General features: G+C 54.5%; 1 protein-coding gene across 5 annotated transcripts in view; it reads right to left on the bottom strand.

The window, feature by feature from the left end:
- Positions 1 to 16,552, bottom strand: part of GAS7 (growth arrest specific 7) — a 202,859-nt gene that overhangs the window by 51,378 nt on the left and 134,929 nt on the right. For all 5 annotated transcript variants that reach the window (XM_026520996.4, XM_057311319.1, XM_044391832.3 and 2 more), the window contains exon 3: positions 8,183 to 8,263. In XM_026520996.4, the coding sequence (XP_026376781.1) occupies positions 8,183 to 8,263 (81 nt within the window). The remainder of the gene's footprint in view (positions 1 to 8,182; positions 8,264 to 16,552) is intronic.

Here is a 16,552-nt window from a genome sequence, read left to right as displayed (position 1 = left end):
AAACAACTCCTCATCTCTCCAAGTTTGATTGTGAGTTTGCAGACATTCAGTCCCACCTCCTGGCTCCTCTTCTGATTCTAGGTCTCGCTCTTTCTGCTGCATCTGCACGGACCTCCTCCACTCGAGTCTTGATCCCTCAGAGTCATCCTTGAGCACTGGCATCGACTTCCTCCAAACTCCTGCTCGTGTGGATATTTTCACTTCTTCCCTTGAATCACCAATGTCCTGAAAGGCATCTAGAATGGTGAATCCTTTCCAGAAGGTTCCAATGTACCTTGCCCAGATCCATCAGAAGAGTCACTCTCTGTGGCAGCTAGAGCCTCACAAAGCAGATTTCTTAAATAATAAAACTCGAAGGTCAAATGAGTCCTTGACCCACGGGGGGCAGATGATCGCCGCGTTGTCAGGCCTGCGAACAACATGCATGTCACTGCCCATCTCCACCAGAGCTCTGCGGAGACCAGGTGCATGGTCAACAGGCAGCCATATTTTGACAAGAATCCTTGTTTCTGAGCAGGGGGTCTCTACAGTGGGCTTCTTCAGTAAACTGTGTCATAGAGGGACGTGCTGTCGCGCAGGCTTTGTGGTTCCACGGACAGAGCACAGGCAGAGCAGACTTCGCAGCATTCTGAAGGGCCTGGGATTCTCAGAATGGCCAACGAGCACTGGCTTCAACTTAAAGTCACGGTTGCGTGAGCCCCTAGCAAGAGAGTCTGCCTGTTCTTTGAAGTTTTGAAGCCGGGCGTTGACTTCTCCTCTCCAGCTATGGAAGTTCCAGGTGGCGTCTTCTTCCAACAGAAGGCTGTTTCCTCTCCGCGGAAGATCTGTTGCTGAGTGTAGCCACCTTCACTAGTGATCTTAGCTCGATCTTCTGGAGAACTTGCTGCAGGCTCTACGTCAGCACTCGCTGCTTGACCTTGAACATTTATGCCATGGGGACGGCTTCTTTCCCTAAACCTCCGGAACCCACCTTTGCTAGCTTCAGACTTTCCTTCTGTGGCTTCCTCACCTCTCTCGGCCTTCACAGAACTGCTGAGCATTAGGGCCTTGCTCTGGGTTAGGCTGTTGGCTCAACGGAACGTTGGGGCTGGTCTGATCTTCTACCCAGACCACGGAGATTCTCTCCACATCAGCAAGAAGCCTGGTTCTCTTTACTATCATTCGTGTGTTCACCGGAGTAGCCATTTAATTTCCTTCCAGAACTTTTCCTCTGCGTTCACAGCTTGGCTCACTTTGGTGCAAGAGGCCAAGCTTTCGGCCAATCTCGGCTTTCAACACGCCTTCCTCACTAAGCATCACCATTTCTAGCTTTTGAGTTAAAGTGAGAGACACGTGACTCTTCCTTTCCCTTGAACACTTAGCGGCCACTGTAGGGTTATTATTAACTGGCCTCATTTCAATATGAGGGAACAGGGAGGCCAAGGAGAGGGAGAGATGGGGGAATAGCTGGTCGGCGGAGCAGTCACAACACATACAACATTTATCAGTGAAGTTCATTGTCCTGTAGGTACACGGCTTGTGGTTGTCCCCACACCATTACAGTGGTAACATCAAAGATCACGGATCACGGAGCAGGTCAGCATCATAAATATAATCAGAATGAAAAAGCCTGAAACATCGAAGAGCATGACCCAAACATGACACAGAGACGTGAAGCGAGCAAACGCTGCTAGAAAACATGGCACTGACATTCTTGCTCATTGCGGGGTTACCACAAACCTTCCATCTGCAGAAAACCAACCCAACATCTGCGAAGCCCTATAAAATAAGTATTCCCATATGCCGATGTGCTCGGTGAGCCTCAAACAAGGCAACACCGTGTGTGGTATTCCCACATTTACATGCATGCAGAACCCATTTGGGGAAGAAACGCAAGAATGCCACGGAACCCACTTTGGGAACAGCTGTGGCTGTAAGGAGGCGGGTTTTGAAGTCGAGTGAACCACACACCGGGGCCAGCGTTGTGCTCAGCACCTCTGATGGGACCGTGGGCACAATCCCTGTCTCACGCCCTCACCACACCCCGGGTGGTCGAGGAAAGTTGCGTCTACCCGCTCGCTCTGTTTGGGGGACCAGCGTTACATTATAATCTTCCGGTCTTGAAACATCTGTCTGGCCACCTGGTCTTTATGGTCTTCCCTGATTGTCTAAAATGTAAACCGTATTCCCCAAAATAGAACCCACCATACATCTGCTGTGCACGATTGAAAGCCTGTGGCTACTGTCCAGGGCGTCGATGGTTAAACAGGTTTCGGTGAGGTCCTCTGGGGCCTGAGCTGACAAGAACGCGGTAAGGAACGCGCGAGCCCCCTTCCCATGGGAGGTGTCCTGGCCCCCGGCCTTCCCTGACGTCAGTGGTGAGGTCCAGCTGAGGGCCACGGAAACAGCTCCGGGCCTGGTCACTTGCTAACTCTGCAGGACCCGGGGAGGTCCGCTTTAGGGTTTTCTGATCTGGAGAGGGTGTGGGTGTGGGTGAGCCCCCTGCCCAGGGGCCTCTGCTCAGGGGAAGCAGAGCTGTCTGTTGACACGCACTCGTCCTAACTGGCTGGCAGACCCTCCCCGATCTGCAAGGGAGATCCCTTGCTCACTCCCCTGTCATCTGGAGACAGGCCCTTCACCTAAGGATGATCCCTCAGGGGGCTCAAGCCCGCAGGCCGGGCAAAGCCAGAATGCAAACCCAGGTTTCCTGACAACTCCCACCCCCTCACCAGCAGGGCGACTCCGTAAGTAAGAGACGGGATTTCCTCCAGCCTTTACAAAAGGCACAGACCAAAGCTCAATGCACTTCCCAGGCCCAGAAGCTCAGAAAGGAATTCCCTCTCCACACCTGACCCGGCTGATGAGATAGGCCACGAGCCATAGGCAGCTATGTAAATTCTAACCAATTTAATTATTTTTTTAAAGATTTTATTTATTTATATAATTGAGCGAGACAGAGAGCACAGAGAGAGAGTGGGAGGGAGAAGCAGACTCCCACTGAGCAGAGAGCCCGATGCGGGGCTCGAACCCACGACCCCGAGATCATGACCTGAGCCAAAGGCAGACGCTTCACCAACTGAGTCACCCAGGAGCCCCTCTAACCAATTAAATTTAGATAAAATATAAATGCCATCTGGTATCCAGGATTGGATCCCAGAACAGAAAGAGGACAGTAGTGGAAACACTGGGGACGTCCACATAAAATTTAGTTAACGGTGACATACGACATTCATTTCTTTCTTTCGACAAGCACACCCCAGTTACATAGGATATTAACCGTCGGGGAAACTGAGGCCAGGGTGTATAGGAACTCTCTGGACTGGCTTTGTAATTCTTCTGTAAACCTAAAATTACTCCAAAATTTAAAAAACATATATTAAGGAAAGTAAAATTAAGAATTCAGTTCCTCAGCTGCACTGGACACATTTCACGTGTCCACTAGCCACGTGCCTGACGCTACCCGCCGTGGACAGCGTAGATATGGCACCATTTCTGTTACCCCAGAAAGTTCGACTGGACCACGCTGCTTGGCAGCATCCTTCATTTTCCCCAGTGACGCATCCTCGAAACTCCCAGAACCTTGTTTCTCACTCTGCCCATAAATCACTGCGTCCACACTGCATGTTAAACCAGCCCAAGGATCACATTTAATATTCGCAGCAGTTACTGAATAGAGCCTTTGCTATTCTGTTTGGGTTTAAACTTTACTACTCACGCAGACCTCACCCAGAAAACCTGGCGTGAAACGCCTCCAGTAAAGCCGTGGGATAAACCCGGCTCCCGACGCCGGTGGTCTTAAAGGAGGAGGTGGAGGAAAAGTCCCCAGCCCAGCACTAAGCCTCTAAGCGGCACCCGACATTCAAAGAGCAGAATCCCCTTGGTGGGGGGCACTGGGCGTGCTCCCAGATCTCACTCCCCAGCTGGTCACCGGGCTGGGCTTTGTTTCCAGCGTTTGACTGACCTGCACTAAGAAGAAAAAGCAGCCACAGTCCACAGGTGGCTGTTCAAGCCCTCTCCGCAGGCTCACACAGCCACAACTCAAGAGTTAAAGAGCCCCACGGACCTCTTCACCCCTCTGCCTCCACGAAGGGGAGGCTGACTGGGCTGGCCTTGGCTGGGTTCGTTTGGGGTTTCTGCGGATATTCTTCCTGACCTGCTTTTCCATGTTCTTTTTCAGAAACGACCACACAGGATATCTGTGGTTGATGGATGTGACTGAGTTTTCCACGCTACTCTCACCCCCTACCCCGCCGCATCCCCCAGTGCAACGCCCATCACTGTTAACCAAGAGCAATCCTGACACAGCCAAGGACGGGCTGGCTGCTTTGAGAAGTCGGTGTCTCATGAAGACCAGACACCTCCACTGCTTGTCGCTCTAACCCTCACTTCCAACCACCCTGCTCAGGATGAAATCCCACCACCTTCCTGTAGCCTGGGGGACCCAGGAGTTTCTGTCCCTGCGGACTGCTCTCCCCTCATCACCTACCACTCTCCCCCTTGTCCCCCACCCTCCAGCCCCACTGGCCTGGCTTTGTGTTCTCCAACATGCCAACGTCCCTCCTGTCCCAGGGCCTTTGCACTTGCTGTTCCCGGCCCAGAATACTTCACCACTGCCCCACACACATACCCATCTTCTCCCTGGGGCCGTCCCTGACTCCCTAGTCCCACTCTGTCCCACTGTCCTACTTTAATGCCTTGGGCATTAAACACGCAAGGGCAATCTGACATATTTCACGTTTACATGTTTGCCCAAGCCCCCCGCTGGAATGTGGGTTCCTGGGAGCAGGGACCACACAAGTGTGGCTTGTCTGTGGCACGATCCCCGGCACTGAGAACAGCATCGGCACAGTCTCTGAAGGAAAGGTTTGCAATCCCCACCACTGCTGCATTTGCAGAAGCATGAACACAACAAGAGGGGCTGAGATCGGGGGGCTCGGAGTGGTCCCCAGGAGGGGAGTCGACAACCCCAGGAGCGTGGAGGATGGGGGATGGTTAAGCTCCAGCAACCTCACGTCCCCGGAGAGTCTTCCATCTCCTGAAAGCTGCCTGTAAAACTGAATGAGAGTATCCAGAAAAAAACCTAGCGTACCCCGTAGACATAGGGGCCCACGTGGCTCCTATTTCATTCTTTAGCAAAGAGGTTTTGTTCAAAAGCTAGAAAAGAAGATGTCAAAACATCACGGAGGCTCCTACAGCCTCACCGGTAGGTCTCTTCCCTTCCCTCCCTGAGCGTGGACACAGAGGGGACATGTGTCCCAGGGTGGAGAGAATCAGGAATCGTGATCCACGCAGGGCTGGACAGGACCTGGGCCCAGCCTCCCTCCAGGCCCTCGCGCTGTGTCAATGGGTCCATCGAGGCCCGGCGAGGAGACGCGGGGTGCCGGGGTGCCCGAGGCCCCAGTCTGACCAGCCATCATTTCTAAATCTCAATCTAATACACCACGACTGGGAGAGGCACCCTGACGTTCAGTACCACGAGGGAAGAAAACAAAGGGGCCTCTCCTTGAACGAGGGGTACACGCTGACTGCGGGGTGCATCTGACTTCCACGGAATCCACGAAAGGTGGATCTCTGAGCCAGTGAACGAGGCTTCTGCAGATTGTGCTGCTGCTTCTCATTTCGATGGGCCACCGTCTGTCACCCGTCCCTTGAAAGGAGCTGAACATTCTGAGTCACCCGGGGACAGAGCTCCTCAACCCCGGCACTCCCGACACGTGGGGCTGGATAACCCTTCGGGGGGGGGGGGTGCAGTGCTGCCCTGGGCCATGCATCCCTGGCCAAATCACCCCCGGGGTGAGAACCACTGTACCAGGGGCAGGAAAACCTAACTAGCGGGTACAGATGCTGCGGACAAACACAAGGGAGGGAGGAAGCACCGAATGAAACACGGTCTTCATCACAGCGCTGACACCCCGCCGCGTCTCCCAAGGGCCCAAGATGAGGCGGAACTTCCAGCTGTGCGTGGCTCCAAAGCCCTTTCTGGCAGAGAACCTGCCAGCCCTGGATCCCCGCACGCTCAGAACAGGGGTCCCAGCCCCCTGCGGCTGGGGGCAGGGGAGGGCACGTCGGCGACCACACGCTACGTCTACCGCCGTGGCCCTCTTGACAATTCTCATCAGTGGGTCTGACCCTCTTTGCCCATCTCCCCACCCTTCTCGGCCCCCCTCAGAGCCCCAGCACCCAGCTCAGTGGTCGGTGGACAGGCGTCCGGTTGTGCCGGTCAGGGGAAGGCAGGAAACTGTCTCACTGGGCCCGATCCAGCTCCTCCCAGTCCCCATTCTGGGGGACGGCCCCCACACAGCACAGGGAGGACAGGCTGCTGAGGGGGACTGCGCCGGGGAGAGCAGGCTTTGGCGAGGTGACCCCACTGACGCAAAGGGCAAGTTCCTCACCCAGCTCCACCAGCCCCACCAGCCCGTCAATGTGGCACAGGCCACGACAGGCCGGGGCAGCTCACACCTGACACCTGCCCACGCCCAGGCCTCCCCCAGCCTGCGCTGCTGTCCTGTCCTGCCCTGCCCCGCACACCAACCACTCCGGCCCCGAAGCGACAGCTGGGTTGTTTTCTTTCTGGCGTCTGGCTGGCCCCGAGCCTGGCTGGGATAGAGGGCCACACCTCCCTTTATTCACGCGGGCATCTCTATTGTTAAAAAAAAACAAAAACGGGGGCGCCTGGGTGGCACAGCAGTTAAGCGTCTGCCTTCGGCTCAGGGCGCGATCCCGGCGGTGTGGGATCGAGCCCCACATCAGGCTCCTCCGCTATGAGCCTGCTTCTTCCTCTCCCACTCCCCCTGCTTGTGTTCCCTCTCTCGCTGGCTGTCTCTATCCTGTCGAATAAATAAATAAAATCTTTAAAAAAAAAAAAAAATTTAAAAAGCCTAGAACACCTGCTCGCCCCCTCTCCCATGCCTCAGCTAATTCTCCAGAGCTCTATTTTCCTACCATGTTGCTTTCTGAATTCTGCTCCGGCAATTCTCATGTCCCGAGATGATATACTTTGATCATACAGCTTTACATGAGATGTATCATATACTTTAAGTTCCCAATGTATCAGTGGTAGAGAACGTCTAAAGACTCTTTGCACTCGAGACCCTTCCTTGGATCGAAGGGTTAAAAGTCTCGCTCGCCCTTCCGACGCCTGTCTGCACACGTGCGCTCACGCATTCACGAACCCCTCATTCGGTCATTATGTCAGCTCTTCCCTTGGTCACCTGTGATGGGCGAGGTAAGGTCTGTAGACCTCCGATGACCTGGGGCCCCGTGAAGGTTGTGCAGGCCCTCACCGCCCTCCAGGTAAGCTGCTGCTTCTCCCCTCCCCTGCTCGCCTCTCCCCTCCCGCGTGCCTCCCATCTCAGTCCGGCTACACCAGGCTGCCACATTTTCGAAGGGGCCAACATTTAAATTCCAGGCCGACACTAGAACCACGACGTCTGGGCTTTGCCGTCTGGTTGATGAGTAAAGTCCAAAAACCAACAAATGGGGTTCATGCCCCCCGCGATTGCGGAGACATTGGTGAGTTCCCTCAACACAAGCCAGCCCATGTCTGTGGATGGAGGATTCCAGAGAAGACAAGGGGAGACAGAGTGTACGCCCTTGGGGAGGGCACAGTCTAGTGTGGGAGAGCCACAACCGACTGGGGGGCGGGGTTCTGAGGGCTGGGATCCGGACCGATGGGTAAAGGGCTCTAAATCATCCTGCCTCCTGGCGTCTCAGAACAAAACCCCCAACTACAATAGGAATGTCGACCTCAACCACTTCCGCTTGATTGCCTTGGCAGATGAAGAACTCACACCCTGACAACAAATCCCAAGTGCCTTCTAGAACATTCTATTCGAAAGCTGCCCCATAAAAATCTGCCTCCTTTAACTTTTACTTTTTGATGCGCTCCAGAATATGCAGAGCAGTTCTGCCCCCACTTTGGGTACCCACACCAGCAGACAGGGCACAGCCCTGATGACTCACCTCACCCAGCCGTCCTCCCTCCCTAAGGACCCGAGAGGGAGTGAGGGGTGAGCCATCAGGTTGCTGCCAACATTGCCAGGGAGAGCCCACCCTCCTAACCCTCTAAACTGCTCCCTGCCTGGGTTTGGTCAGTAAGATCCCCAGCCAGGTTCCAGAACCCAGACCCCAGAGTCTTGGCCTTTCCAAGGAAGGTAGGTGTATGGTCCCCCCCAGTTGCCCCGAAGTAGTGAGTGCACAGTACCTGTTGGAGGCAGAGAGCTCCTGTGAGGGCCAGGGCTGGCTGGAATCCCAGAAGAACTGCTGGGACGTTCCCAGGTGGTCTCTGGTCAAAGAAAGAAACACAGTCACTTTGAGACGCTCATAGGGCACAACCTCAGAGGGTCACAGAACAGAGCTGGAGAACAGAGAGACCCAGCCGGCCACCTCCCTGCCCAACCCCCAGGAAGCAGGAGCTGGCTTTCTGCTCCCACATCATCCCCCTCCCACGCCTCCCATGACAACACAGTTTCTCTTTACTGGAGACCCTTCTCCACACAGCTGCGAGCCGGAGGTGGCCTTCTGGCTGGGATCCTTGGAAACATCCCCCACTGCCCCTCCAATCCCCCAAGGCTGACAACTCACACCCTCCACGTCTGCCTCGTGCCCGTGAACCCCAGCTGCCACCTGGGCATTTCTCCCACATGCCCACTGCCACCTGAAACCCCCAAGCCAGAGGAAGGAGCCCTGGTCTGGGGTCTATACAGAGACAAGGGGGGTGGGTGGGGTTCTCTGTCAAATAGGGGTGATTTCCCAAGTCCTACCCAGCTCTACAGGCCTACAATGGCTGCGTTAGACTGGCCTCGTCTCCCTCCCCAGATACCCACCTACACCGGCCAGCCAGGAGTACAGCTAAGACGGGAGCTGTGGGCTCGCCCCCCGAACACGGTGTTAGCCATGTCACCCCTGCGAGCAGAGACTTCTTACAAAGTTATCCGGTGATAAAAACAATCCTTCCTTACTCTATACAATTAGACAGTGTAGAAAAACACAGAGAAAGGAGCTGCACATGGGGCGCCTGGGGGGCTCAGTGAAGCGTCTGCCTTCGGCTCAGGTCATGATCTCAGGGTCCTGGGATCGAGTCCCACTTCGGGCTCCCTGCTCAGCAGGGAGTCTGCCTCTCCCTCTGCTCCTGCCCGTGCTCACTCACTCTCTCAAATACATAAAATCTTAAAAATGAATGAATGAATGAATGAGGAAGGAAAGAAAGAAAGAAAGAAAGAAAGAAAGAAAGAAAGAAAGAAAGAAAGAAAAGGAAAGGGAGGGAAAGGAAGGGAAAGGAAAAGAAAGAAGAAAAGAAAAGAAAAGAAAAGAAAAGAAAAGAAAAGAAAAAAGAAAAGAAAGGAAAAAAGAAAAGAAAGGAAAAGAAAAAGAAGAAGCATCCATAGTCCCATGGCTCAGAAATCTTTACTATCAACACTTTGGTATCTTCAGCGATATATTTTGGAGGCACATATACATCTTTAAAATAAAAAAAAAAAAACCTACTGGATTTCCTTTCCATGTATCAACTCTTGTATCTTTCCAAACCCTGTAAGCGGCTGGAGCGCACAGCGGTTAACTGGTCTTAACAGCGGTGACCTGCGGAACCTGGGCCAAGCTATCTGTCTTCCTGGCTCCTTGGTTTCCTCCTCTGTAAAAGGAGATCGATAACGGCATCCACTCAAGGCAATCACTGTATTCGTGCCAAATGCCCATATAAAGTTATTTTTAGTTGGTCCATTACGTGGACATCCCATTATTTAATCAAAAACTCTATTACTAAAATCGCGATGGTCTCAGATACTCAAGACAAAACCAAGCACAGCTTTTCAGTGGCTTCTCTCAATCAGCATTCAAGAGAATTGGGTTCCTGCCTCACCTCTGCCTGTCAGCTGCTGTGCAGCCCTGAGCGAGTCACACCACCTCTCTGGTCCTCTGATTCTTCATCCAAAACGAAAGGGTTGGGCTCAAACTGGTCTTTTTGGCCCTAACACTCCTGCCCTCCAGCTTTCATCAGGGGTCTTAAAACCTTAAACCCATTGTTTGGGTTTAAGGAGCTTATGGCTCCCGGGGTGGGGGAGGGGATTATAGTCCCTTCAGGTCTAGGAGTGACCAGAAGAACAGGCTGAGTGGCTTCCTGTGGGAGGAGGGGCGGGGGGGGGGCTCACCCCCCCCCCCAGCTACAGGTCACACACACACACAAGGACAATTCTTGGCTGACTCCTCCCCCACCCAGCACACAGAATAACCATCCAAATCTCACAGCCCCTGTCCCTGTCTGTCTGTCCAGATTAACTTCCCACTCACTTAACTCCAGCACATTTGCTGGAACATGAGTCGTTCCCTCACCCCCACCCCATCCCTGCAGGGCAGAATCTTATTCCTTAGTCACGTCTCAACTAAAATGCCTCTTCCACCATGCAGCCTTCCCAGACTGCATTTCTCCCCTGCTGCCAAATGCCCAAACTTTCTAGAGTCAGTGCCCTAGTGTACCACCCATGTGTCTCCGGCGGCAGAGGCTCCCAGCTGAGTCCCTCTCGGGGCACTGCCTGTGGCCAAAGGGAGCTGCCTTGCCCAACGGTCAACTCTCGGAAAAGGTCCCCACGGAAATGTCCACTCTGTGCTGCTGCCTCCACCCCTTTGCTGGCTGATGTCACCGCCCTGATTTCAGAGAAGACCCGGCAGCCCCTTCGGACCCATGGGAGCCTGGGAAAGTCGGCTGGGAGCAGGACGGCAAACGCTCCTAGGTCAGCTGGGCTGCCGATACGCAGGGTCGATGAGGGTGCGCCAGCTCTCTTCGGTCAAGATGAAATCGAATTCTATGTGGACAGGAGCTGCACTCATGGGTCCAAAGAAAAGCACACCACAGTGACTCCCGGGGGCAGATGGAGTAACACCAGAGGGCTGCGGGGAGAGGTGACTCGCACCACGGGGTGGGGGGACAGTGGTGTGGTTCAGCTGCCCCGTGGGTCCCCTTCATCTCCCCACTGCGAATCCTAACGACAGAGTAGAGGAGCCAGGGCGGCATCGTGTGCCCAGGGGGCACAGGAAGATGCAGGCTTGTCGTCAAGAAGGCCCCTTCCGCCGCACTGGCTGGCCGGGGTCACTCACAGGTCCCCCAGAAGCTGGAGCCCCTCCTTCCCACAAGAACCACAACTCTCAGGTCGAACTGATGAGCGCAAGAGAACAGCCTGAAGGATCCAGCCCAGCCCACCTCCTCATCCAGGCCACCTCTGGCTAACCCAAAACACAGAGCCATGGCCAGCCTGAGGCTGGAAGGCAGCCAGGCCAGGCCGGGCGGACGTCTGGAGCGAGCCACGGGGACGCTGGCTGAGTGACCTCACCAGCAGCAGGAAACATCACCCCAGATGACCACACCACCCACAGGGAGGAAGCCATTTCTAGGCCTTTTCCAATAAAAGGTTCCCTAATCTGTTTCCAGCACGCCAGGCTCCTCGACAGAACAAAGCTGAAACAGCAGCTCGGGGCCTGATGGACCGTGGGTTCTACCCCTGGGGTTTCAGGTGGTTCCAGAAACACCCAGGCTCCCAGGATGAGAGGCGTTGCCAGGCACGCCCCCAAAGGCTGAGGGGGGCGCGGCAAGGTCAGAGTGGAAGAAGTGAGACGTGTTCTTGGAGACACTGTGTATCCAGCTCACTCCATGAAAACATGTTTTTCCCCAATGGCAACCCTAACTCGTCCAGACCTCCGCCACTGAAACGAGAAGAGCCACACAGATCAACCGGCCCGTGGATCGAACCGGCCCAGGGAGGTTGCTCTCCTAGCCATCGACGCTCTGGGCCAGAGATTTGTAATTTCCCCATCAGTGGACAGCAATGACTGCCTTGGAGAATAAAACTCTTGGAGAAAGTATAGTGGAAAGACAGACGGAGATGAAAGCCTGGGCTTCAAAGCCCAGAGGGCCCCTCCTTTAAATAATAATGACCACAATAATAATGCTAATAATACAACAGGAAGTGAGGCAGCAGTTACTAACTTCACACGGTTACTTCTGGGCTTCACTGCCCCTGTTAAGACTACATCCTCCTTGCCTTAGAAATAGCCGCATCCATTCCAGTGGGAAAGCCACAAGGACCCCCTGGATCTCAGCCACAGGTCCTGGTGATTTGCCTTGGGCAATGTGTTAGCCCTGCCCCTCGCCGTCCCACCCACCCACCCACCACCCCCTCCTCCCTGTACTGCCCCCCCACGCACTCCCATTCTTGATTGGTCCCCATCCTTTGCTGTGTGGTGGCTCTCTGCTGCCCCCGGTGGCTACCAGGTGAAATTACCAGAGGTACTGGCTAGAAGAGAATTGGGCCCCTTTGGGTCCCGGTTGGGCTCTGAGATTCCTGCAGTCCCCTTCTCCTTTCCTTCTAAAAAAAAAAATTCTTCCTTCTTAATCTTTCTAATTGTGCTTCTTCATCTCTCTCCTCTCCACTACTTCCTGTCTCTTCCCTTCTCTTCTTTGGGGGTGGCCCCAACCATGGCTTCTCTTCCCATTTTCCTCACCAGGAGGGTCTGCTGGGCTGTGCTCCGTTTTCCCTAGCCCGATAGCAGCCCTGCTGCTCCCTTCTCCAGCCCCTGCCCCTCCTGCCCTGGAAGCTAGTCCCCCCCACCCACCCGCCTGCTCAGCGGGCAATCTGCTTCTCCCTCTCCCTCTGCCCCTCCCCATGGCTCGTGCTCTCTTTCTCAAATAAATAAATAAAATCTTAAAAGAAAATGGAAATGGTCTCTGGAGGAGACCTTGGCCACATCCTGCACCCCAACCAGGAAGGCGGGTCCCAGAAGAATCAGGGGACATCCCCATCCCCGCGCCTTGGTTCAGCGTAGGCCAGCAGACGCAGACTCTACAATGAGGCCGGCCTCCACCAAGGGTAGCTGCAGCACCCCACAGAGCCCAGGCTGGCGCCCGGAGGGTCGCGCTCATCTCTCCCTTGGGGAACTCGGCAACAGACGCTCTGATTCCCTCCCATGTCCCAGTGTCTCCTCTGCTCCTGGCTTTGCAGTCACAGCAATGAGGGGTCTCTGGCGACAGGACATTCCCAGCCCTGTCTTATAATTAAATGAAACCTGACCTCTGACCACAGGCTCTCTGCAGGAAACGAACCACTGCTCTCTGAACATGCATTCACGCCTGGTCTACCTCAAGCCGCCCCGCACTGGGCATCTCCTTCAGTGGTCCCAAAATCACTACGTAATGGGTGCTATCATTTCCATTTTCTTTTAAGATTTTATTTATTTATTTGAGAAAGAGAACACGAGCCATGGGGAGGGGGAGAGGGAAAAGCAGACTCCCCAATGAGCAGGGAGCCCAACGCGGGGCTTGATCCCGGGACCCTGGGATCATGACCTGAGCCGAAGGCAGACGCTTCACCAACTGAGCCCCCCAGGCATCCCCCATTTCCATTTTCTAAAGGAAGCAGCTGAGGCCTTGGTGAGAAGCAGCAGACCTGTGACTCAATCTGCCAGCAGGGACCCCCCCCCCCGCCCCCATGGGCCAGTGACACCAACACCCCGAGCTCTGTGCTGGGGCTCCGGGAGCTGTGGCAAAACACTGCTGGTTTAGTCTGCACACCACTCTCTGCGTGAGAATCATCCTCAAAATCAAAAGTACTGTTACATTAATTTCACATAAATATCAGAAACATTTGCGACATGGTCAATATTTGATATAACATAATAAATTCTATTACTGAATATAACAGCACTGTACTCGAAGGCCTACTCTGCGTCCGGCAGTATTCTGTGCCCTGCGGACACTGCAGGAAACAGAACGGATCAAACATCCTCCTCCCTCGGCTTTCGTTCTAGTACTCACGATGCTCTCCTGTCTAGTTTGGAAATACCAACACATAAAATTTTCCATGAGTGAAAATTTAAAAACGTCTGATGGCAGTGAAGGGAGTCACGCCAGAAGGAAGGTAAATAAGGAATTAAAACAGATCAGGTTAGCTGGAGGTACCTGCCAAAGAATAAAGTAGGGAAGGGGAATAAAAAATAGTATTCAAAAGGGATGTAATTTTAGAAAGGGTGGCCAAGGAAGGCCTCCCGGAGCAAGGCACATTTGAGTCAAGTTCAGAAAGTACTAAGTATCTCTTGCTGCCTCAGAAATCACCCCAAACCCAGCAGCTTGAATCAACAAGCATTTATGTCACCCAGTTCCAGAGGGTCAGGAATCCAGGAGCGCTCAGTGGGGTGGGTCCGGCTCAGGCTCTCCTGTGAGTTCACAGTCAGAGTCTTAGCTGGGGCTGTGTCTCAATCTTAAGGCTTGAGTGGGGCTGGAGGAGCCACTTGCAAGATGTCTCACTCACATGGATGAGGGCAGGGGCCAAAGTTCCTTGCACAGGGCTGCTCACGCCATGGGACTGACTTCCCCCCCAAAATGTGTGTGCCTAGAGAGCAGGGAGAACCCACGATGCCTTTTAGCACCCAGCCTTAGGAGTGACTCTCTGTCACAACTATCAGATCACACAGCCCAGTGCTGATAGAACGTGGGAGGGATCTCTCACAGCGGGGTCCTGGACCAGCAGCATTAACATCACTAGAAATGCAAAGCCTCGGGTCGCAGCGTAGAGCTCCGGAATCAGCCACTCTGGGGGTGCGGCCCAGCGATGTGGGGGCAGCCACTGCAGGGCTTGAAGCAGAGACGTGGCAAGATCCAGTGGTGGCCGCTGTGCCAGGCCCTGCATCTGAACAGGCTTCCTGGACTCAGCCACCACATGTCCCCTCAGCACATCTGGGGCCCTAGATGCATCACCTGTGAATGCTTCTCTCCCCGTCCACCCTGTCAGTCCTCCAGAGATGGGGACAAGCTTGGGCCCTTCCAGAACCCCCTCCAGAAGGAGCAGCAGGAGCTGGGGAGCGTGGCATGAGTGTGGCAGGGTCCGTCCAGGTAAAGATGGCACCACCACCACCACCACCACCACCGAGAGCTAGGACACCACTGGGATCCAGGAATGTCTCTCTCAGGAAAGGTCAGGGAAGGGAGTGCTCAGGCAATGACCCCGGCCCCCTGCCCTCAGCTCTAGAACCAGACCCCTCCGTGTTGGTTTCAGATCCCGTGGGCAGAGAGACAATTCCCGAACCATGGAGTGACACCCAGGATGGACAGCTTCTCACTTGGGAAGCTTTGCGCGGATCCACCTTCCATGAGGCTTCCATCACCACCCCCAGCCCTGTTCACACAGCTCAGATCCCCAGCAGCAGGGACACAGCAGGCAGCCTCTCAGCAAACAGAGACACAGGCTTTTTGCAAACAGCCATCTGTGGGCTGTCAGCAGAAGAACTACATTCTGCGGGCTCACCTAGGTCTGATCTACCAGCAGGAGGGCTACTGAGCCTCACCTCTACTTTCAGGCAGCATGGGAAGACTTCACTGTGGCCACTGGACCCCAGAGTCTGCATCCTGAGCACCAGCCAGAACTGCATGGAGGGAGTCAAGCCTGGGGGCGTGGGAGCAGAAGCAGGGAGGTGCTAGCTAACGGCCCCCAATTCCCAGGGTCTAAGAGTCTTAGGCAGCACACACAGTTCAGCGGCCCCCCTGAGCACTGAGAGTCCTCCTGCTCGAGGAAGGGGTGACACCAGGACTCTGCTCTTCTGGAAAGGGAAAGAAATGGATTGTACACCTGCCCCTGGTGCTTAAAACACCCCTCAGCTCGGAGCTGCCCTTATGTGCCTAGGAGCTCAGGCACTGGTGTCATAGACAGACATTGAGATCCCAAGTCCACCCCTTAGAACACATCCCCCAAAGGGAGAGGGAGGGAAGGGCCCCTCTCTGGCGCTGGGGGAAAGAGGGTCCTCGAATGCCTTCTTTAGCATTTCTGAGCCGTAGGGGTATCTGTCCCTCGGTTAACTGGAGAAACATCACTAGCGGTGGTCTACCAGCAGCTCCAAGGGTCCTTTCAGCAAGCCTGGGATCCAGGCGCGGCACGGGCTGTTAAGGCCAGTTCAGAGGCTGGTGATACCAATGGGATAACAAGGTGGCCAGAGGCAGGACCAGCAGAGGCCAGAGGAATTCTAGTGGGGACACAGGCAGTAGGGTGCCTGGAACTCTCTGAGCCTGTCCTTCAAACCCTTTACGATCCCTGGGGCACCGAGCTCCTTACAGAGTACAGATCTGGGCCAACACACCATGAGTCCCTGAACTTGCGTTGATGGGTAACAAGCATTGATCGCAACATAGGAACAAGTGTCTTGTAGGAGCCAACAGGCAGTGGTAGCCACCTGCCACCTTGCGGATATTATGACCCACCCATCTTATGGTGGAGAAAATGTGGGGGGGGGGGGTCCCAAGAAAGAGACTTTATACAAAACCAAAGCCTAGACCCTTGGGACCCGGGACCCAAGCACAGGCACCCGGCAAAGCTCCAACCTTGTTTCCCAGACTTGGTTACTCATCGGGATCATTGGGACCACTTGGTAAAAATACAGATTCCCAGAGCTGCTTCCCGAAAACTCTGGGGCTCTGTTAATTCAATGGATCCATCTCTCGGGTACCGCGTATAGTAAGCAGTTGCTGTTTGATGAATGAATGCTGACTCAGGTCAAAGTGAGACCGTGAGAACGGAGTTCGGTTATATGGCCAATGGCT

The sequence above is a fragment of the Ursus arctos genome, unplaced genomic scaffold (genome assembly GCF_023065955.2).
Source record: "Ursus arctos isolate Adak ecotype North America unplaced genomic scaffold, UrsArc2.0 scaffold_14, whole genome shotgun sequence".
Taxonomy (NCBI): Eukaryota; Metazoa; Chordata; class Mammalia; order Carnivora; family Ursidae; genus Ursus; species Ursus arctos.
The sequence above is the reverse complement of the archived record's forward strand: the minus strand, read 5'-3'. Positions and strand labels throughout refer to the sequence as shown.